This window comes from Planococcus citri, chromosome 3, assembly GCF_950023065.1.
Source record: "Planococcus citri chromosome 3, ihPlaCitr1.1, whole genome shotgun sequence".
NCBI classification, from domain to species: domain Eukaryota; kingdom Metazoa; phylum Arthropoda; class Insecta; order Hemiptera; family Pseudococcidae; genus Planococcus; species Planococcus citri.
In genome coordinates this window covers 68,784,029-68,807,600 of record NC_088679.1, presented here as the reverse complement: position 1 = coordinate 68,807,600, position 23,572 = coordinate 68,784,029, and the positions used below count along the sequence as shown (strand labels likewise).

At 34.5% G+C, this 23,572-nt stretch overlaps 4 protein-coding genes and 1 long non-coding RNA gene across 13 annotated transcripts in view; 3 read left to right on the top strand and 2 right to left on the bottom strand.

Annotated features, from left to right (window-relative positions):
- Window positions 1–2,813, top strand: part of LOC135838548 (uncharacterized) — a 228,217-nt gene extending 225,404 nt beyond the window's left edge. Inside the window, exons 2-4 of the mRNA XM_065354227.1 lie at window positions 458–583; window positions 1,321–1,435; window positions 1,773–2,813. Of these exons, the coding sequence (XP_065210299.1) occupies window positions 458–583; window positions 1,321–1,435; window positions 1,773–2,065 (534 nt within the window). The 3' untranslated portion in view covers window positions 2,066–2,813. The remainder of the gene's footprint in view (window positions 1–457; window positions 584–1,320; window positions 1,436–1,772) is intronic.
- APP-BP1 (Nedd8-activating enzyme E1 regulatory subunit APP-BP1) overlaps window positions 1–14,155 on the bottom strand; it is a 323,180-nt gene extending 309,025 nt beyond the window's left edge. For 2 of the 5 annotated variants that reach the window (XR_010557432.1, XM_065354219.1), the window contains exons 1-10: window positions 13,891–14,154; window positions 13,676–13,826; window positions 13,429–13,593; window positions 12,827–13,353; window positions 12,531–12,682; window positions 12,320–12,447; window positions 12,039–12,241; window positions 7,490–7,626; window positions 7,288–7,405; window positions 7,074–7,116 (exon numbers count right to left, since the gene is read on the bottom strand). Coding sequence is in view for 2 of the 5 variants with exons in the window: in XM_065354219.1 (XP_065210291.1) it covers window positions 7,074–7,116; window positions 7,288–7,405; window positions 7,490–7,626; window positions 12,039–12,241; window positions 12,320–12,447; window positions 12,531–12,682; window positions 12,827–13,353; window positions 13,429–13,593; window positions 13,676–13,743 (1,541 nt within the window). In the remaining 3 variants the exon portion in view is untranslated. Of the gene's footprint in view, window positions 1–5,603; window positions 7,117–7,287; window positions 7,406–7,489; window positions 7,627–12,038; window positions 12,242–12,319; window positions 12,448–12,530; window positions 12,683–12,826; window positions 13,354–13,428; window positions 13,594–13,675; window positions 13,827–13,890 lie in introns of those variants that run through there. The other 3 variants (XR_010557430.1, XR_010557431.1, XM_065354220.1) reach the window with 3 other exon arrangements.
- Window positions 14,156–14,306: 151 nt separating this feature from the next.
- On the top strand, window positions 14,307–18,307 carry Usp1 (ubiquitin specific protease 1). 5 transcript variants are annotated; one of them, XM_065354215.1, is made up of 9 exons: window positions 14,329–14,460; window positions 14,540–14,704; window positions 14,850–15,041; window positions 15,123–15,364; window positions 15,452–15,663; window positions 15,734–15,984; window positions 16,061–16,285; window positions 16,370–16,553; window positions 16,639–18,307. In XM_065354215.1, the coding sequence occupies exons 3-9, from the start codon at window positions 14,864–14,866 to the stop codon at window positions 17,249–17,251; spliced, it is 1,905 nt and encodes a 634-aa protein (XP_065210287.1). In that variant the 5' UTR covers window positions 14,329–14,460; window positions 14,540–14,704; window positions 14,850–14,863; the 3' UTR covers window positions 17,252–18,307. The 5 variants fall into 5 exon arrangements, with proteins under 5 accessions (XP_065210290.1, XP_065210287.1, XP_065210289.1 ...); XM_065354218.1 differs by lacking the exon at window positions 14,540–14,704 and having other exon boundaries at window positions 14,307–14,460; XM_065354217.1 differs by having other exon boundaries at window positions 14,335–14,690.
- LOC135838549 (uncharacterized) lies at window positions 15,760–19,873 on the bottom strand. Its single transcript, XR_010557433.1, has 2 exons — window positions 19,777–19,873; window positions 15,760–16,303 (listed from the first exon to the last, which is right to left on the bottom strand). It is a non-coding gene; the product is annotated as an uncharacterized LOC135838549 (long non-coding RNA).
- ics (ras suppressor protein 1) lies at window positions 19,279–23,550 on the top strand. The gene is made up of 7 exons (XM_065354222.1): window positions 19,279–19,584; window positions 19,840–20,011; window positions 20,089–20,207; window positions 20,336–20,418; window positions 22,883–22,997; window positions 23,088–23,220; window positions 23,304–23,550. Exons 1-7 carry the CDS (start codon window positions 19,410–19,412, stop codon window positions 23,386–23,388), a joined length of 882 nt encoding a protein of 293 aa, XP_065210294.1. The 5' UTR covers window positions 19,279–19,409; the 3' UTR covers window positions 23,389–23,550.
- The last annotated feature ends 22 nt before the right edge of the window (window positions 23,551–23,572 follow it).

Here is a 23,572-nt window from a genome sequence, read left to right as displayed (position 1 = left end):
CAACTGATGAGAATCCAATTGAAACCTATGTTTCAATAAAAAATTACCAAGTAAACCAAGTAAGTAAATTCCTCTATTTACTCAATTTGGAATTTTTCGTTCAATTTTTCAATAAAAAATGACCAAGTAGCTAAACCAAATAGGCTACACATTACAACAATAAAATGACACGTTGAATTTCGAGCAATTTGTTGGCGAGTGATTTTTTTTTCTTTCATCTCAGTCGTATCAAAACTCTCAACCATATCACGTGGCTTTCGACGAAATACATAAATCAACTTCTTTACTCGAATAAATCTACCAACTCGAACAAGTGGTCCCCTCCCCATCTCCCTACCCCCATCATCATTTCAACCATACATTAAATTTCAATATTTCAACTTGATCATAATGTCTACAGCTCTTCTCATCGACAATCAACTAATTCCATTCCCATTTTTCTGCTCTATGATTACAGAATCGTCTCGATCGTCGCAAAGGTTCCTGCACACCGCAATCGGCCGATTTCAGCTCGAACGAGAACACCGTATTATGCGAGAAAATCTACCCATTCGCAGTGGTGCTCAGACTACGCGTCTTACAAGTAATAATAATCCGCAATCAAACCTTAGAAATTCAATAAACCAAGCTTTTAAAAAAATGGCTCTAAAAAAATAGAGAGAGAGCAGAGAAAAAAAGCACGCTAGAAGCAGCCTAAGATATAAGAATAACCCGGAAGATATAGTCATCATATCGCGATAGAAAAAAAAATACATATAAATTTATAACCCTTTAGTGAAATAATATTTTCAAGGACGATGACGCTGCGGGGTATGAGGATAAAAATATATAAGAATCGCTCAATTTTCGCCCATCCGATCGCAAGTATAACCCGAGCAATGGTCAGAAGGGAAGGGACGGGAGGTGCACCTTTTCACCATCCACACGATTCGATTCAATTTAACGCCTAAAAATCTTCTCTTTTTTCTCTCTCTCTCGTACAAATGAAAACTTTACCGATCAATCTTCACCGCAGCGGCGGGTTCGCGAAAGAATTACAAGGGGATGGGGGGGGGGGAGGCAAGAGGCAGAAAAAGCATTCGAGCGACGTCGTAATATTTCCTCATTCTCCTCCTCCTCCTCCTTCGAAGTACCTAAAAAACCCATTCATTAAAATCTTTCGAAAAAAGAGTAGATTATCTATTATAGAGAAGAAAAAAAAATTCCACAAGGTAAGGTGGCGAGAGAAGAATAATAAAGAAAATCGAATCGAATATGGTTTTTTTCAGCCAGTTCATCATGATATTATACCTACATTTCTTCCTCTCTGCGTTATTTCAGATCGTTTGCGGAATATCTGGCATAGTTATGGGTACGGTGGCGTTTATCGAAGAAAAAAGCAGCATGAATTTAGGTATCGGAATGCCTGCCGGATTACTCACCGTGACAGCAGCAGGTGAATATCAAATCTACGTCTACGTGGGTATAGTAAAATAGAAAATACTATTCGAAAAAAAAAAAAATGCAGAAAATTGAAAAAGCCAGACGAAATAGAGAGAGAGAGGGCTACAGAGATCGAAGAATTTCAAACTACTCTAAATCAGAAATTACTACTACATAATATAAAACCAGTCCAAAAGCAAAAGCTATCTCAACCATTACAAAAAAAAAAAATTAAACATCACTTACTTTCATCTAAAGTAAAAAAAAATCCAACCAAAAAATACGACTGTTAATTTTTTCAAAAAAAAAAAAAAAAAACTCCAAATTCTAATTCAATTTTCTGTCTCCAGCCGGAAGCATTCATACCAGTCGAGGATTCGGAGGCTACGTACAACCAAGCTGCGATCCACCCTGGTCTCACCTGCGATTCCTCGGACCGACCATTACGTCTGCGTTTTCGTTGACCTTACTGTGGAGTTTCGCTTGCATTTTGCACTGCGTACTGTTACGAAACTCGTTCAAAGCTTTGTTCACTTCGGAAGATCTGACCATCTTGGCTGTGGTATTAATGTCGCTAACGCTGATAACGCTGTTCGCAGCAGCTCTGGTTTTACGCATAGACTGCGTCTACGATCCGGACTGACCTGGGGTATGCCCGGAACAGACGCCGGGCATTAGTATTATCGGCGTGGGCACCTCCATGTCTACCGATAGAATTGGTCGAGTGGCTTGGATAGCTTGAGAGAGAAAGGTCGAATCGTATTATGTAGAGTTATTGTAATGTATATTTTTTTCCACTCACTTCTCTATACATATTTAAACTTCATGTACCAAAAATAACTTTCGTTCGACGACGGATGCGGATTTCTTACCGATGAGCAGAGGAAAGGAGAGGAGGCGAAAGATAATCTAGTGTGTGTCTATTCGTCTACAAAAAAAAAAAAAACTAGTAACAAGTTAAATATATTGTACTTTAGACGAATCGAACTTCGCCCTCTCCTCTTTCGAATATCTGATCAAAATTTAAAAATTACGTCATGTACTTCACGTTATCGAAGTTGAAAAAAATAAAACTGACTCGAAAATCTATTCCTCGCTCTGTTTTTCCTCTAAAAATTTGAAATCCGTCGCCGATAACGTTGTACTTACTTATGTATAATTAACGTGTAATCTACGATTTTAAACGTTTTTCTACTATTCTTTTCGATTATCTCATTTCTTCCTCTATTCATTCGTATCTCTAATTAAGGCCCCTAATTTTGTAAATATTTTATATACTTCTTGTACATTATACAACATTTTAGGTTACCACACGATATTTGATATGTAATTTTTTCCCCATGTTCTGTTATCGTGTCGATAAACTAATACATACATATATACTCATGTTATCGACGAACATTTTAATTAACGATGTACTACGCTTGTAATGAGATACCATTAAAGCCAGATAAGTCAACGGGAAATCAGTCCAAAAAATAGCGCAGGAATAACGTGAAACGAGAATATCTAATATCGCTCGAACGCGATGATTCACCTCAACAGCTAGTCAAATACATATTCAACATACCAACCAAATGAATTACATACCTTTCGAATTGAGAAAAATTAATACCAAATAACAAAATAAGAACACTTTTTCGTAGGTGTTCGACTTCTTAAAAATGCATCAAATATAAAGTAAGTGTTTTCTTTACCAGAAAAATCCCCTACTTTCTGCAATCATTGAAATAAAAAATGACTATTTAAACACAAATTAAAAACAAGACTGGCAAATTGACCAAAAAATAAATAAAAAAATAAAAAGTGATGGACGAACGTGTAGCTGAAATTAAAATGCCCAATCTATAACTTGATGAGCGTACAGCAGAGACTGTCCACAAAAAAAAAATCACATGGTTTCGTACTTTATTCCTGAAATTCGCCGATCAACTGAGACAATATTTATTTTTCCTAATTCAAATTGGGAATATTACATAATAAACAGATCAATACGTAAAAACTAGGCACCAGCAGGACCTTCATTTGGAGGGGGAGGGGGGGGGGGGGGTAAAAAGTAGGTTGATACAATACATATTCACTCAAGACAAAATTTTTTTCAGATCAATATTTTACTACATATTTTCAAAGAGAGCTGAGACGTAAAAATACTAAAATTCTGAAATGAATACACCATTAATGGAAAATATCGAAATTTGATGGAAAACAATTTAGAAAAGCAAGACTGCGGGAAGTTATTTTGTCAAAAGAGGAGGGCTATTTGGTAATGTTGTCAAAAAAAAGCTAGATTTTTAAAAGAAAATCTCTCCAATTCAAGAGTAAAACAACAAGATGAAAAAAAAAATGAAAATTAATACTTTTCACAATTTGATTACAAAAAAGAAAGAAAGTCGGACATTTTTTTTTGCCATTTCGGCAGAAAAACAATGGTACAAAAAATAAAACTTTCAGAGGGGAACTTCTTCGAATGTGTCAAAAAAGAAGAAAAAGGGAAGGGACACTTATCCCGAAAAAAAGAGCGAAAAAACACCAAATGGCGAATGAAAAAAGATAATTTGAATATAAAAAATACCAAAATTTTAAAAAAAATGAAATTTAATGCTGAATTTCAAAATTTGACTGAAAAAATGGAAAAAAGTAACACATTTTTCGCCATTTCGGCCAAAACACGAGAATTATTGTACAAAAATAGAACTTTTAGAGAGAGATTTCCTATGAAATGTGTCAACAAAGAAAAGACAGCGAGCACTTTTCCAATTTAAAAAAAATGAGCGGAAAAAACCCACAAAATTTTGAGTGAAAAAAATAAAAATATCATTTAAATTTTTTTCATTTTATTTAATCATTTAAAAATGAAAAAAAATTCAAACATAGGTATGAAAAGAAAATAGAATTTAATTTTGAATTTCAAAATTTGATTTAAAAATGGTTAAAAGTAAGATATTTTTCGCCATTTCGGCAAAAAACAAGAATTTTGGCACATAAAATAGCACTTTCAGAGATGGATTTCTTTAGGTGTGTTATCCATTTAAATAAAAGAGCAAAACAAAAATACAAAACTCTGAATGAAAAAAGATCATGAAAAAATGAAAAATACCGAAATTTAAAAAAAATCAATTTATCAAAGGAAAATGGAATTTAATGCTAAATTTCAAAATTTGATTTTAAAAAATGGTAGAAAATAAGACATTTTTCGCCATTTCGGCAAAAAAAAACAGAGTTTTGGTACAAAAATGAGGATTTTCTTTCTCCATTTGAAAAAAACACAAAATTCTGAATGAAAAAATATCATTAAAAAAATTTAAAAAATCAAAAAAAAATGAATTTTCTGCTAAATTTTAAAATTTGATTGAAAAAATGGTAAAAAGGAAGCCATTTTTGGCTATTCTGGCAAAAAACAAGAGTTTCGACACAAAAATAAGATTTTCATAATTTCAATTTTCAAAAACGCAAAAAAAATCCTGAAATTTCGAATGAAAAAATTCATAAAAACCTTCTTCGAAACAATTTTGAAAAAAAAAACACAATTTCACAGCGGGACTGAGAAGCTAACCCATCGAACAAGCAAACTCTCAATTAACCGAGACACGTTTCTACTCATTCATCTCCAATACAAAAAAATCCACACATAATTCGAATCGAAACACAATTCTTAATTAATTAAATTAAAAATCAAATACATATTTTTAAACATGCAAAGCAATATAAAAAAAATACGAACCCAAAAATCCGTTCATACTCCATATGCATCAGTTGAATTTTCAAAAATTTCACACACGAACACGAACACGAACTCGAATTCAACCACACGCACCGATTGCAACTACCAAACTGTATCTTGGTATGAAAAAAAATCCTAGTCATAGCATACAAGCCACCTACTTTGACACACGTCCATTTATACAGATCATAAAAATATCGAAATTTTGAAAAAAATCAAAATTATCAAAGAAAAATAGAATTTAATGCTAAATTTTAATACTTGATTGAAAAAATGGTATAGAAAGTAAAGCATTTTTAGCTCTATTCTGAAGGTAAAACTATTTCCATTTTTTAAAACGCAAAAAAATCCTGAAATTTTGAATGAAAAAAGTTATAACCCTTCTTCGAAACAATTTTGAAAAAAAGCACAATTTTTCAGGATTCATCTCCAATACAAAAAAATCTACACATAATTCAAATCGAAACACGATTCTCAATTAACTAAATTAAAAATCAAATTTAAACGTGAAAAGCAATATTAAAAAAAAATACGAACCCAAAAATTCATTCGTGTTTCATATGAATCAGTTAAATTTCCAAAAATCTCACACACGAACTCACACACACCGATTGCAACTACCAAACTGTATCTCGGTATGAAAAAAAAATCAAGTTATGGCATACAAGGCACCTACTTCGTCACACGTCCATAAAGATCATAAAAAATACCGAAATTTTCAAAAAAACCAAAAGTATCAAAGAAAATTAGAATTTAATGCTAAATTTTAATACTTGATTGAAAAAATGATAGAAAGTAAGACACTTTTAGCTATTCTGTGGGTAAAACGTATTTCCATTTTTAAAATCGCAAAAAGAAACCTTGAAATTTCGAATGAAAAAAATAATGAAAACTAATTCTTCGAAGCAATTTTGAAAAAAGCACAATTTTTCAGGGTGACTGAGAAGCTAACCCATCGATTAAGCAAACCCTCAATTCAACCGAGACACGTTTCAACTTATCTCCAATTTTAAAAAATCCACACATAATTCGAATCGAAACACAATTCTCAAATAATTAAATTAAAAATGCAATTCAAACAAGAAAAGCAATAAAAAAAATACGAACCCAAAAATCCATTCATACTCCACACGCAGCAGTTGAATTTTCAAAAATCTCACACACGAACACGAACTCGAACTCGAACTCGAATTCAACCACACGCACCGGTTGCAACTACTAAACTGTACCTCGATACGAAAAAAATTTCAAGTCATTGCATACAAGCCACCTATGTACTTCGATACACGTCCACATAACGTACCGAGGAGACCGACCAACCAACGAACGAAGTCGAAAACTAAATTCAGTCATTACAGATTCATTTCAAACGACTAGAAAATACCTGCAGCCTGCATAGCATTTCCGCCCTAATTTATCAATCCATCCAACCCAACACAGTACACACAGGCACATCGCATTAGCACCTGTACACCTGCTTTTATACCACCATTATTAACGCGAAGCAATATTGTCAACCAACCTCGACGAAAAAAAAAAAAAAAAATCGAATATCATTTTCAAAGTATTTTTTTTTCTTCATAAAACAACACACGTGTTTAGACAGTTTACGATAGCACTATTTGAGGAGGTCAACTTCCGGCCAACAATTGAGACGAGTGTCGCATATGTTGGGAACCAGTTATCACACCATGCCCTTCATGAAAGACATTAGCTTTGTAAGTTGCGCACACATGTGCATGAGAACGTCGAAGCCTATCCGTAAGAGATAACGATAACGAACCTTTTTATACGTAAAATACAACAGTAAAACATACACATGTCGACGATTCGAATACCACGACGACGAGAAAATATTATTCACATCGTGAACGTTACCACATTCGATGTAACGGCGTTGTAAATTAATATATTGTTAAATGGTACGTACTGACTGGTCACCAATTTAATGATTTCATGGGCGATGCATCCTCCTGCAGGAAAAAATACGACTATTATTAGAACATACACTATATAGAGTACACAACAAAAAAGAACCTCTAGCACGCACGATCAGGAAAGAAAGCACGAATGATAAAAATTTAAAAATAAAACACAATCGCACCATGTTGCAAGAGAAAAGGAGAAAAATATCGAGCACGTACCTAAGAAAGCCGAGACCGAATGCAATTCTGCTCCGCCATATCGACAAAATTCATGGATAACGTCGTCTTTTATCAGACCACCGCAGCCTATTTCAGCTAACAATTTCGATAAGCAAGTCTAAAAATATCCAATTCAACAATATTATCTCAACTTGGCTGAGGCTAAATGCGATAAGGCGAAAAACTACGAGCAAAAGCATACCTTTAGTTTCACGATATCGGGTTCTACGTGATCGTCCAAATCGCCAGGATATTCTTTGAATTCCGTGTAGAATCGTTCGATGCTTCGAAGGATCACGTAAAAGTCCATCATGCTATCCGGATCTTCCAGCTGCGATGCTGTAAACAATGGAGAAAAAAATATTCGCGATAAGAATAAAAGAAATACCAACGGTCGTTCTTATTGTTTAACACAAAACAAAATTGCCCTTTGGTTTCGCGAAACAAAACCGAGTCCAAAAATCACCCCCGATGAATAAGGTTCGGTAGAAACACAACAATAAATTAATATTCCAGGAAAATACAAGTACAATATTTTGGTACCTGAAAAGGTTTGTTCTGTTTCTTACAAAAAGCGAAAATTTCAAAATTATCTGAACAGGATGTGACCTTCGATCGAAAAGAATACGAGAAATTTATCATCGTTCACGATTGTTGGATCGAAAGCAAAGAGGAGTAAAGAATTTCATATTTTTCATGTTTCGACAAAACCATAAGATTAATTTTTCGACAAAACTTTACAAGTTGCACTGTTTAGACAATCGAAGATGATTTTTCAAGTTCACACTCGGTTCAAAAGTGCTCGATACGAAAAAGTATCGTGTTTAAATTTGTATCAAATGTATTTTGGAACCCCTGACTTTATCTAAAAATGTCTTGCGATAAACCAAACGAGATCAAATATTTACAATATGACTATTTGAGCCAGTACGTTCTAGAAAAATACATTTTTAACCAACAGAATGTTTTAAAATACTAAAATATGACATACTAAAGCAATCAACTTTCTCTCCCCTTTTCTGAAAAATCAATCCAACGATCATTTTTCAAGTAAATTCAGCTTAATTTCATCGACATTTTTACGAAAAAAATCTCAACCAATTTTAGCAACTTGTGAAACTCTGAATAAAGTAACCGAAGGAGATTAAAGTTTGATTGTTATATCCTGTTTGAACGAACATGAACGAAAAAACGTCGTAAGTAATTCGTTAATGAAAAATACGTTTTTCTGTATTTTTCATAACGCAAATAATTTTTCAAATATTAAAACATTACGTACATCAGAAGTTCCCCCCCCCCATAAAAAATCACCAAAACGATCATTTTATAAAATCAAATTGGACTTATTTTGTCGTTCTTTTTCGAAAAATCTCACACAATTTTACAAACTTTCGAAGCTTTATTAGAGATTGATTTAATTTACAAGTATTTTGGTGCTCCTGAATAAAAATCGAAAAATCTCTCACGACGAATTCGACGTGTTAAAATAGCCGAATGAATTGGCATATCGAAATTAACACAGAACATTTTGAAAATATCAAAATATTACAGAAAACCAAAATTTTCCCCTCCCTCATGATGAAAAAAATCTTTCGAAGAATTATTCAAACTTGAATTAAACTTATCTCGTCAACCTTTCTTTCAAAATTTCTCACATTTGAAAAAAAATCGAAACTTCAAAATGATCGAGGGTACTTTAGTTCAAATATATTTTGGAACCCCTGAATTAATAAATCAAAAAATGTCACGCGATGAACTCAATCAGTTAAAATAGCCAAATGATTTGACATGGCATGTCGAAAAATACCTTTTTCACAAACATAGAACATTTTGAAAATATCAAAATAACACGTAAATCATGACTTCCCCCTCCCTTCTGATGAAAAATCGTCCGAAGAATTATTGAAAATCAAATTAAACTTATTTCATCGACTTTCTTTCAATATTTCTCACATTTTATTGAAATTTCGAAACCTCAAAATCAACGAAAGTAGGTAAAGGTAAGTAGGTACTTGAAGATATTTTGGGAACCCATCGAATAAATCGAAAAATTGCTCACGATGAACTCAACGAGTTAAAATAGCCGAATGGATTGAGATATTTCAAAAAATGCGTTTTTCATACACACAGAAAAGTTTGAAAATATCAAAATATTATATAAGTCATCATTTTCCCCTCCCCTCTGATGAAAAATCGTTCGAAGAATTATTCAAAATTAAATTAAGCTTACTTCATTGACTATTTTTTTTTCAAAATCTATCACTCTTTTCAAAATGATCGAAGATATTTCAAATGATATTTTGGAACCCCTGAATAAATCGAAAAATTGTTCACGATGAACTCAACAATAAGTTAAAATAGCAGAATGGATTGAGATATTTCGAAAAATGCGTTTTTTATACCACAGAAAATTTTTAAAATATCAAAATATTATATGTCATAATTTTCCCCTCCCTTCTGATGAAAAATCATCCGAAGAATTATTCAAAATTAAATTAAACTTATTTCATCGATTTTTTTTTCAAAATCTCTCACATTTTAAAAACATATTGAAACCTCAAAACGATCGAAGTTATTTCAAATGATACTTGAGAACCCCTCAATAAATCGAAAAATTGTTCACGATGAACTCACCGAGTTAAAATAGCTGAATGAATTGAGATATTTCGAAAAATGCATTTTTCATACACACTGAAAATTTTTTAAATATCAAAATATTATGTAAGTCATAATTTCTCCCTCCCCTCTGATGAAAAATCGTACGAAGAATTATTCAAAATCAAATTAAACTCATTTCATCGATTTTTTTTCAAAATCTCTCACATTTTAAAAACATTTTGAAACTTCAAAATGATCGAAGATATTTTTAAGATGTTTTGGAACCCCTGAATAAATTGAAAAAATCCTCACGATGAACTCAACGAGTTAAAATAGCTGAATGGATTGAGATAAGTATTTCGAAAAATGCGTTTTTCACACACACAGGAAATTTTAAAAATATCAAAAAGTTACATAAGTCATAACCTCCCCCCTCACTCTCTCTCTGATGAAAAATCTTACGAAGAATTATTCAAAATCAAATTAAACTCATTTCATCGATTTTTTTTTTCAAAATCTATCACATTTTAAACACATTTTGAAACTTTAAAATGATCGAATGTACTTGCAAAGATATTTTGGAACCCCTGAATAAATTGAAAAATCGCACACGATGAACTCAACGAGTTAAAATAGCTGAATAGATTAACACACTTCGAAAAATACGTTTTTCATTAACACAGAACATTTTGAAAGTATCAAAATGATACGTAAATCATGACTTCCTCTTCCCCTCTGATGATAAATCGCCCGAAGGATTATTGAAAATCAAATTAAAATTTTTTCATCGAATTTTCTCAAAATCTCTCACATTTTTATAAACTTTTAAAATATTAAAGGTTCATTAAAATTATTTTGGAACCCACGAATAAATCGAAAAATCGCTCACGATGAACTCAACGAGTTAAAATATAGCTGAATAGGGTGACACACTTCAAAAAATTCGTTTTTCATAAACACAGCTGATGAAAAATTGCCCGAACGATCATTTCAAAATAATTTAGTTCATTTCATAGACTTTTTTTCAAAATCTCTCACATTTTTATAAACTCTTAAAATATTGAAGGCTCATTAAACTCATTTTGGAGCCCCTGAATAAATCGAAAAATCGCTCACGATGAACTCAACGAGTTAAAATAGCAGTTCGAACAAGCACATTTTGAAAATACATAATTTTTACACAGAACATTTCGAAAATAATAAAATAATACAAATATCGTAACTCCCCCCTCCCATCTGTCAAGAAATCGACCGAAAAATTATTTCAAAATCAAATCGAGCTTATAACATAGACTTTCTTTCAAAAATCACCCACAATTTCATCAACTTTCGAAACTTTAAAATAATCAAAAGACATGATGACGTCTGAGGCATAAATTTTCATTTCTTTTTACATACATCACATAACTCTCTGTTTGAAACACAAGAGTTGAAATTGCAACATAATTCAACTCCCTCCCCCCTCCCCTTCACGTCGAAGGGAATTCGGAAAATCTTAAGTACCTACATTGAAAATTATCAGCGTGAAATTGAGGAGTGAAAAGAGTCTCGTTGGCGATTATTTGAAAAGAGGAACTGAGCAAATTAATTATCGTATTTGTCTCATTATCTCTTACTTCCTCCGAACAGAATGAATCGGCCATGACAAAATTACATTTCAAGTTGAACAAAATTCAGAAATATCAAATATGAAAAATTATATTGGATGCGAGCCAAGCTGAAAAAAGATTTGGGAAGAGAGCTTGAGAATAGAGGTCAAAGCTCGAATTTTTAAACGTGACTTCCATCTTTGGAAAACCTTCTCAGTTTCGACTTTTCCAAGTCCCCCCACCCCCCGTAGTTGATGGATTAAATACAAAATGATTTTCAATTCTTTCTATCTTCTTCGAGGCAACGCCTCAAAAAAAATAATGCCAAAAGCCATCCAAATTCGACAAAAAAAAGTTTAAATTCCTATAATTGACTCCTTTTTGAGGTATAAAATCCCCCCCCCCCCAGCCAACAAGCAACGTTTTCAGCAGAAAAATAAACGAATAAAGGGATGAAAAAAAAATGATCACATCTCAATTTACAAGAAAATTACCCGCATTCGACATTACTTGACTGACAATAGACGAAAAAATATGCACATAGAAACTAGAATGAAAACATACCGATATACGATGAATTGTAAACGCGATCTTTGTACTCTGACTCGATATACGTAGTCCTAAGAATTCTCAAATCTGAAGCATGCTTGCAAAACAATTTAACATCTGGTTCTGAAATCGAATCGGGCGACTGATTCAACTGACGCAATAACTGTTGAGCACGTTTGTAGACCGAATCTGCATCTTTGGAAGCTTTATCCCGATATCTGTTGAACAAAATTAGAAGTTAGTAAACTCACGCCATAATGCAACGACATGTGTAAGAATATTCTAAAATTACTCGCATTTGTTGTAAGTTAACGTAGCTCTTGGTTTCCGCCGTCATATCGGGTAACGTACCGCGAACCGGTAGACATTTTTCTTTTTCGAAGAAGTCTTTCAATGCACGAGCCATAATCCAGAACGGTTTACTCTGTAAACATACGAATATACAACGTCATTAGACCTTGAACCGCGATAAAATTTCATTATGTACTCGAGCATACTCGTACATACCTTAACGGTTAAATTAACACATTTATCGTCGTTTAGAATGTTCTTGATTTCATTCGGAATCGGTGTAGAAGTGATGGCGAAGTTAACAGCGTGTAAAGCTTCTTCGAAATTCTCTTCGTGGTGAGGTATTCCGTTTTCGTCGAGTTTCATTTCTAGAAAAAGGAAGAAAATACACCGATTAATAAACTGAAGCACTTGAACAGGCAGCAGATGAAATATTACACGATTTAGATGTATATAAATTAAACAAGACCCGCTCAATTAGTAAATATCTGATTAATAAATGAAATAATTACTTTTTCTGATCATTTCCTTGAACGACTCTTTTTCCTTGTACGTCTGCGGAAATTTACCGTTGATTTGAAAATACTGTTGAGCGCATTTATACAAAATTACCACGTAAGGAACATGAGCGTGATCTTTCAACTCCATCGAATCCAAATCGTACGAATCAAGATGCTCTTTCAGCGCCGGAAACGGTTGAATGATTCGTAAATCAGGATTCTGATTATCGGGATGAGATTCAATAACGGTATGCTCGTTAACTTGAAGTCTGGCCGCACCAATGAATCCGTAACTTCGACAGATTATTAGCGGAATATTTAGATCCCAAAGTTTCGCCGACAACAAACCGATCTCTTGTTCCGATAACGACGTTCCGACGACTAACGAGAAATTATTAAAGAAGGACGGATTATTGTTCAATATCTGCTGTAAACTTTCATCGATAAAATCGCCGTGAACGTCTGGATTCAGCTCGAGTAAAAATTGCGCGGCGACTTCGGCTCTAGATTTACCGATACTTTCCATGTCGAGAAAAAAACTGCGCAACAGACAGACGCATATGAATAAATTATTTCCTTACTAATGTATTACGGTTCGATAAACTCCGACTTACTTAGCACCGACATCTTCTTCACGAACTTTGCTCCCGTCGATAATGGTAAACGAACCGATGCCGGGTAGAACCAAAGATTTCAAAATTTCAGTGCCGAGTGAAGTGGCATTCACAACGCAGATGTGAGCGTTTTCTAAAGCCTGCTGACCGTGATCACCCCATAATCTAGGCAAAAATAAAAACACCGGTGAGGTAAAAAACACAATAACTCGACAGAGTGAAAAATAATTATTCAAGTTGAATTTACCTTAATTGACGGTCGTATTTTTTATTCTTCTCGGATTGTTCGGGTGATTTAGGGGACATGGAATCCATTTCGAACGACTCGAGAAAACTTCCACGCGGTCAAATCTACTCGACGATGAAATTTTATCGAAATGCCAATCCTAGGGCGTAATCTAAACGATAAGACTTAATTAAAACCTACATTTATTACACATATAAAACTTAATCAATCTTTACCTTACGTTGTGGTGGATTTGCAACGTTGAAATACTCGAAAACTGCTGCGTTTTCAATACAGGAAAAAAAATTTCACGAACCGACCGGAACGCAAAAAAGCCACGATGAAACGAGAGAATAGAATGACAATGCAACTATGGTAAATTGGTGATGAAATGACATAAAACTTGAAAGTTTGTCGAACTTCGCATAAAATCTGTCTTTCTGTCACGATTATCCGTCCCTTATCTCTTTGTTACCCTTCCCTTGCCGGCTTTTCCGTCTGTTGCCAATCCCCACCTTTCAATTTTCATGAAAGGGGAGGGATAAAATCTGAAAAATGCCATAAGGTTTATTACGAAGGCAATTTTGAATTCAAGTATTACTAGTTACGAGGCATTACGATATTACGATGTCTCTGAAACTGCGTGCAATTTTGGGAACAACTATCCAGTAATGATAATTATCTCGAAGGAAAAGGTGGATACAAAATTATTTTTCTAATGATTTGTAACAAGTTGTAAAAATCGACGTAAATGAATTTAATTAGGAATAAAATTTTGATTCCATGAATTCGAAAAATAATTATATGTAAGCAATCTAAATATTACATTAGTTTTGCATGCAGTTGATGATAAATTTGTCTAAGTATAAGCATTTTTTCAACTAGTGTTATCGCTTTCGAAGTCGGCTTATTTATCGAGTCTACGTTAAAATGCAATTGATTCGTTAAATATTCATTCGAAGTATCTTTTTCACACGTTTGCCAATTAGAAAAATGCGTTATTTTGTTACCGAAAAATCGCACAGCTTGAAAAAGTGTAAGAATTATATCGTAAGTGCTGTTTTACGATGTACTTTGCTTCTGTAGTTATTCACTACTATATCATAAATAAGTAGATAATTGTTCGTCGAACGATGATATTTCTCTTAATTTCACGACGTCTAATACGTGACCTTGTATTGATCTCTGATTACAGTTGGTTAGATAAAAATGACTGTTCTACAGATGAGAGATACTGATGAAGAAACAAATCAACCGCCTGCGAAAAAACTACGTTTTTCATCATCACGTCACAAAGCCGAAGATACTAGACGACACGTTCAAGCCTGGCTAGATTCATCGGATAATGATTCATTTATAAACTCTAATCAAATGCCAGTAGCGTCAGGTGGGTATTTCGAAATACATTTCGCTTCTTTCCTCGTAGATACTCGACAGTATTGAAGAATAATTGCGTATCTGTTTACAGAAACTATGGTTAATGGTTATGGGTTAAACGACCCATTTCATCAGGCGCATACTCAAAGGTCGCCTGAAGAAAATGGTTATAGCGACTGTCTAATTCCTATTGCACCTTTATTGAACCTTGGTAACACTTGTTTTCTGAACAGCGTTCTGTATACGCTGCGTTTCGCACCTTCTTTTTTACATAAGCTACATCACTTGTACTCTGATTCTGCATCGTTTACCAAGCAACTCAACGCTGCCAAGGTACCCAACGATCGACCATTTCCGTAATCTAATTCTCGACTGTAGATCAGTTCAACTCACCGTTTGATTTGTATATTGTGTTTGCAGCAAGAGAGAGCTTGTTCGTTGGGACGAAATCTTGCAGGCAAATCGGGTTCGTGGGGACACAAGGACTCGTATCCGAATAACTCTAATGATTCTGAAATGAAAACACAAGCTGTAATTACTAAACTACACCAAGTTTACGCATCTTTATGGTCAAACGAGTACAAAGATCGTATGGAACCGTTCCAACCGCTTAGTTTTTTACACGCGTTGAGGTAAACTACACGACAGTTGATGATATTCGCTGTTTTAGACCGAAGTATTGAATTTAATGTCGTATTTTAGGGAAGTGAATCCAATTTTTGAAGGAAATCAACAACACGACGCGCACGAATTACTCGTCTGTCTATTGGATATAATTCGAGAAGCATGCGATATCGTTTATAATCAGAATTCAATCATAGAAAGACAGCCACCACAATGCCCTTCTTCGTCGACCAGTTCTGGAATAAAATCGTATGTTCGAAAATCGCTGAAATTCAGTCGAGTTATGAATTACGAAAAAGGCTCGAATTGTTTGCGAGAAAATTATTCCGGTAAAATATCATTTAGCACTTTGTAAACGTTATGTTGTATTTATGAATTGACGATGTGTTTTTTTTTTTTGTACAGAAGGTGATATGCGTAAGTACCTGATAAACGACGATGTAGCCAAAGACGATACGGATTCCGTGTACATGGAGGAACGTTACAGTGGTCCTAATCAGGATACGATTTTCGAAGATTTCCAAGGTATTTCTTTGCTACGTACTACGTGTCTGGAATGCGAACACGTTACCGAACGAAAGGAGACTTTTTGTGATATTTGTGTACCGATCAAATCGGAATCAGACTGCGGTAAGCTTTTATGCCAATCTGTAATCATAAAAATGTATGTGTGGTTTTTCAGTATGAAATAATTTACATTTTATTGTTTTTTAGACGATGAAAAATCCATAGATCGTCTGTACGAGTCGGTTATCGTAACTGAGGAGTATCTCATAGACTGTAATAAGTATTGGTGCGAGAAATGTTCTCGTCTAAACGAAGCTAAACGTTGCGTTCGATACGAAAGGTTACCTAGACTGTTGACGTTGCATTTGAAACGATTTTCATCGGGATTTGGGTAATTACTCCACCAATTCCATTTTAAACTGTTGAAAAAATATACTTGAAATCTCCTAAACTTGTTGTAATTACTTCAATTTCAGATCATCAGTCTCCAAAGTGAACGACTACATGCCGACTCCTTTCACTTTATCTTGCTTTTGCGAAAAATGCCTCGGTAACGAAGAACCACCTCATAAATACTACTTATACGCTGTAATCATGCATCTCGGCGCAGCCATCGCTTCGGGACACTACGTAGCCTACGTGCGAACCTTTGATAACCCTCAAGATTACGTATACTGCGTTAAAGATAAACCAAAAACCTCGAGTTTATCGCGAGGCTACAGTATTAACTCGGTGTCTCAAAACACCAACTCGAATTCAAACCCAATGGTCGATAAATCCAACTCGCTGTTGAGATACTTCAGTCGCAAGCTATCGTCTAAATCATTCTCGAACGGTAGCAACTCATCTGGTTCTTCTAAAGACTCAGATTTACGTCGAGAACGCGTAAAACCAACTTGCAAAGGAGCCGAATGCTGCTCGATCCGGTTACGAGCCATTTCCAACGATCAAGATAACGTTGTATGGTTAGAATGCGACGACGAATCGGTTAGAACCATTACGATGGAAGAACTAAAAGAAATGCTGGCACCGAAAACGAATAAAAATTCAGCTCTGACGCCGTACTTGTTGTTTTACACGAAAGCCTGAGCGAACATCGTAATCGTGTGTCGAATATTGTGATATTTATTTCTCGCCGCGAACTGTCCCGGTGTGTTTTTTTTTCTCTTTACGTTTTAGAATGTGGTTGAGGTGTTAGCAAGGTCTTTATTGTTTAATAATTTATTTATTTTGCTCGAGAGTACTCGTTAATTTGTAGACATATCTGTAGGAAACAACCAGCTTGCGTATTTTGAGTTTTGTCGATTTTGTTTTCCTCTATACTCTTCAAAAAGAAGTATCTTCATCCAACGGATGGATGGTTTTTTAAGTTAATTTTAAAAATTAAATCAATTTTTCCCAATGCCAAGGGGCTTTATTTTTTCAAAAGCAATATTTTTTTTGGACAATACTATTTAAGCAATACTTTATTACGTAACTCATTCCATTGGAAAATATTGTAAAAATGAATGAAAAAAATTATGTGATTAATTTAGTTGAACAATCGTTACCCCGTTTGCAATGTTAAAATGTACCATTGTATTAAAACGTAACTTGAGTAAGGTTTCTCTTTTTTGTTTGCGTACTCGTTTGTTGTTTTTTTTTTTGGAAAATTATTTTTTTTGTTTGTTTTTTCTTGAGGTACATTGCGTGTGCTAAATAAAACGAGCGTATTATTTTTAATTCTTTTTTTTTCTCTGTAGACGCACTAGTCATCAGAATAATTTATATTTTTGCTTAGTAACTTTCATTCCATTGTACATTTCATATAATGTATGTAATTTTTCTTCATAATTTCCGTCGTACCTGAAGCGAAAAGACTTTTTAGACGGGTTGTTTTATTTTATTTTTTAACTGAAATAACTTACTGTATTTTTTTCGAATCAAAATTAATTCTTCTTTGCATCAGCTTAACCCTCGTTTATATTGTGTACATACATAATATTTTTTGGCGATTACGTTAGTTTTATGTACAGTATTCGTGTATGTAAATAATAAATACGTAATTTTACCAGACTTGTTAGAAGTATGTGTTAAGGTCTCAGTATATTTTAGTTTAGTTGAAGTTTATTTATTTCAAATAGATTCGTATTTATGTGGTTTTCATTGATTTGTTTTTTTGTATCGGAAAGTACGAAATTCTAATTTTATTGCTCGAAAGTATTCAAAATGAGCGTTGAAAGTTTCGAAAATTTTTGAAAAAATTGACGGGTTCAGTGATTTTTGATCATTCACTGGTTTAAAGCATGAAGGGTGGATTATCTTTCTGAAAAGGTTGTCTTACAACTTTGGGAATCAATTATCAACACTCAAAAAGAGCTGACCCATGGCTAAAATCTGTTCAAAAATGTGGACTGATTCGGTTCCTTCCCTTTTTCTCGATCAATTTTCCTTGGTCAAGATTTGACATCATTCCCTGGATCTAATTTGATCGAATTAGACCCATTCAGATCCAATTGGATCTGATCAGCTGCGAAAATTCTCCAGATGCAATTCAATCTGCATGAATCCAATCCCATCAGAGTTCTGATTAAATTAGATCTATTCCAATCTGATCAGATTTAAAATTTCTCCTTCCCTGAGACTTACCTATTGAAATTTAAAATAAATCTAAATATCTAGCTCCAAATTTTGATCTTCCAGCTTAACCTTTGACGAAGTTCTAAACATAGGATCAACATTTAAACAGTAAGAAATCCCACCTCGACTTTTTTCTACATACCTATTTTGAGACATTTGGGAAGTTTTTCGATGATACAAGTTCGATACGATGAACAATTCTTGCGATAGGTAGGTACTTATGTCTTATTAACATCGACAGAATGCTAAATCGTGGGTGGAATCCGTCATTGAACTCTAAAAATAATCAACCTTGGACGTAAAACAATTCCCATCCTAATCAATTGATTTTCAATCAAAAAGCTGAACGTAACGTACTTCTCCAAAAAAAAAGCTGCAATATTCGAAAACTGTACCAATCTAGGTAGATTTTTTTTGGCAAAACCGATGATAAATGTTTACATATTCCATATACGGTAACGCGGCTCATATCCTGTCCGCTTGTAAGACTTCGAATTTAAAATATTTGCTCAGTATGAGAGATCAATTCGGTCGGAGAACATGTTAGTACACCGTACGTGTGTACTCGTAGCTCGAACTTGAAAGATCGGTTGTAATTTTTAGCACAGAGGAAAAAGGTGCGCGCGCAATGGAAGTAGAACAATCGCCCGCGGTGTCTTGTTTACCAACAGCTACATCGTCGACAGCTAATGGTAAAATGTCGAAGGCGAAAAAAGTCATCGAAGATGCGAAACAAATCCAAAATCCGGAATTGGATTTGGTCGACAAAAATGTCTCGTCGTTCGAAGAAATCCCTGGCATATGTGAGTACCTATAGTCGTTGACGTAATTTCAATGTTATCGTACGTATTTATAAATGAAATGGCCATTTTTGGTAACTTGTTCGGTAACACCTACTACTGATAAGCAGTGGTTATCAAATATGTACTAACTGAATTCGTCGTACGACGATTAATTAAAACAATATGTATTTTCGTCACGATAATAATACTTACGTATCTATGTTAGAGGAAGTTAGATGATTTGATTTCATCACACAGAGATCGATTTGATTACAGTGAATATGCTAAATATCACACGTATCACACTGAGTCACAACAAGTTGAAAAGTATCCCGCCTGGATTGGCTAATTTGGTCAACTTGGAGATATTGAACTTGTTCAATAATGCCATCGAAGAGTTACCTATTTCCATATCGTCACTGCCGAAATTAAGAATACTCAATTTAGGGTTCGTAAAAGTGGTATTTATCGAGCTAGATGACTCGTTAGTTCCATAATACTCACGTTTAAATTTCTGTGTAATAGAATGAATAAACTGGATGCTCTTCCTCGTGGATTCGGAGCTTTGCCAGCATTGGAAGTGTTGGACCTAACCTATAACAATTTGAATGAAAACAGTCTTCCAGGAAATTTCTTCATGTTGGGTAATTTTATTAGAAATTGCGAATCATTCTCACTTTTATCAGTAGTTCTCGAAGTTATCGATGTACGGTTTCTGAAAGAGCTGCTGTTTCATATTCCGATGATTTATATGTGTGGAATTTGTTCGCAGAAACATTACGAGCTTTATACTTGGGTGATAATGACTTCGAAACGATCGCACCAGAAATTGGGCAGCTGAAAAATTTACAAATTGTGAGTAACGTTTCGTTTCAATTTGAGAACGAACTAGATGCTAATGATGTTTTCAAATCTAATACTTACCCTTGCCATTGGTATAATCTTCAAATCTTCATTAATTTTCAATACTTGTCATTCTTGTCATGTTTTGATTGATAAATTTTCTGATAATTTTGAGCATTGATTAGAAAATCAGGGGAGGGTTTGCCTGATTGGCTAATTTTTGTGACGTCATATTATGAACCAATGAGAAACCAGGGAAACTGTTCTGAAGGGGTTACAAAAATCGTAGAAGTTCCCAGGGAATGTTCAAAGTTGAGGAATAAGGAACCCTTGCCATCTTGATGTAAATTTGATTTCGAATTTGAATTTTTGCCCAATTTCAAATAATTCGCTGTTTCAAATATAGTCGGGGAGCCCACTTGAGGATAAATTGCACCCCCCCCCCGTCGATCCTCCCGGACAACTTTTTTCTTAAAGGGGGAGTCCTAAGGAACATTTCTAGCCCATGTACTCAAAAAAAAAGTGGCCCTACTTACAAAATGGCGGCCATTTTGATTGGCAGGTCAGCCGAAATCGCAGATTTTGCGTTCCAACATAGAACTTGCACAACATTTTTCAAACTGTACAAAGGTAGATCGAAAGATCAAGCAAAAATTTATCACCTGTCAAAATTTCAAGTGCTAAAGTGCGTTTTTTTATTTTTGGTGAATTTTTGAAAATCAAATTTTGGCCAAAAATGAGGGAAAAAATCAAAATTTTACCAAATTGGCCAAGAAAGCTGAAATTTGGGATACACCCTATTTTCGACGTGCCAAATCGATTGGAAACTGTTTCAAACCGTTTTGAGCAGTTCTGGAGCCTCCAGCAGATTTTTGAAACTCGAAATTCCCACAAAATTTCACCAAAATGGAGTTGGAAAGCTGAAATTTATTCTGCAACTGATTTCAATACGCTACGAAGTCAACTGCAGGGGGATTTCAAGTCGTTTTGTAGCATCCAGCGATTTTTTGAAAATTACTGGAGCCTCCAGTAGATTTTTGAAACTTTAAATTTCCTAAAAATTCCATCAAACGGAGATTGAAAGTCAAAATTCATTCTGCAAACTAATTTTAATACGCTACGAAGTCGTCTGCTGGTGGATTTCAACTTCAAGTCGTCTTGGACCCTCCAGCCACTTTTTGAGAGGTCGTATGGTGTTTTTTGGAAAATTGAAGTTTCCAATAAGTAGCTGGAAGCTTCAAAACCATTTAAAACCATTTGAAACCACCATGTGGTCGACTTCATCTTATTGAAATTAGTTGCGAAGTAAATTTCAGCTTGCCATCTCCATTTGGTAAGATGTTGCAGGAATTTCAAGTTTCAAAAATCTACTGGAGACTCCAGTAATTTTCAAAAAGTTGCTGGAGGCTCCAAAATTATTTGAACCCACCTGAAGTCGTCTTCAGAGGGTGTTAAAATTGGAGTGTAGAGTATATTTCAGCTTTCCATCTCCATTTGATGAAATTTTGTGAAAATTTAAAGTTTCAAAAATCTGATGGAGGCTCCAAAATAACTTGAAATTCACCTGCAGTTGACTTCGTAGCGCATTGAAATTGATTGGCAGAATGAATTTCGACATTCCAACTCCATTGGATGAAATTGCAGAAATTTCAAGTTTCAAAAAATCGCTGGAGACTCCAAATTGGTTTGAAATCCACCTGCAGTCGACTGCATATTGTATTGAAATTAGTTTTCAGAGTAAATTTCGGCTTGCTAACTCCATTTTGATAAAATGTTATAAAAATTTCAAGTTTCAAAAATCTGCTGGAGGCTCCAGTAATTTTCAAAAAATTGCTGGAGGCTCCAAAACGACTTGAAATTTGCCTGCAGTGTACCTACTTCGTAGCGTATTGAAATGGGTTTGCGGAGTGAATTTTGACATTCCAATTCCATTTGATAAAATTTTGTGGGAATTTCGAGTTTCAAAAATTCGCTGGAGGCTCCAGAACTGCTCAAAACGGTTTGAAACAGTTTCCAATCGATTTGGCACGTCGAAAATAGGGTGTATCCCAAATTTCAGCTTTCTTGGCCAATTTGGTAAAATTTTGATTTTTTCCCTCATTTTTGGCCAAAATTTGATTTTCAAAAATTCACCAAAAATCAAAAAACGCACTTTAGCACTTGAAATTTTGACAGGTGATAAATTTTTGCTTGATCTTTCGATCTACCTTTGTACAGTTTGAAAAATGTTGTGCAAGTTCTATGTTGGAACGCAAAATCTGCGATTTCGGCTGACCTGCCAATCAAAATGGCCGCCATTTTGTAAGTAGGGCCACTTTTTTTTTGAGTACATGGGCTAGAAATGTTCCTTAGGACTCCCCCTTTAAGAAAAAAGTTGTCCGGGAGGATCGACGGGGGGGGGGGGTGCAATTTATCCTTAATTGGGCTCCCCGACTAATAGGTAACTTGAATTTCACGAATTTATTCAACATTTCAGTTGGTGCTGAGAGAAAACGATTTGATCGAGCTTCCTAAAGAAATAGGCGACTTGCAAAGGCTTCGAGAACTCCACATCCAAGCCAACAGATTAACGGTTTTACCACCAGAAATAGGTAGGTAACCGATAATCCCTCAAACTTCGAATTAATTGATCAATTAGAATAAAATCTCAACAATTTCTCCCACCTCTTCATTTCTTGCAGGCAATTTAGATTTCCTGAGTTCGAAATCTATTCTCAGAATGGATTTCAACCCTTGGGTACCACCTATCGCTGACCAATTACAAATTGGAATATCTCACGTAATCGATTACATCAGAAGTGAAACGTACAGATAGTGAGTAATCATTTTGCTACGACTACGAATCGTCAATTTGCGATAAAAATCAAACTCATTTCGAATATTTTTATTTTATTTAGTTTATACAGTCGTCACACTGCCACCAAACCTCCTCCCCCACCGCAGATCGTCGACAAAAGCAAGAAAATTTCAAGAATGCGTTGATGTAATCACTTTTAAAACTCACGTTCATTTTATTTCGCATAAGTTTTTTCGCATTTTATATTTTTCACTCCATATGTGATTTTTAAACTTTTCATCTACTTTTTAACATTTTTTTTTCCTTATGTAGTAGTTGATTAAACATTAAAATTATTTGTTCGCTAATCGTTGCGTATTTTTATAACGA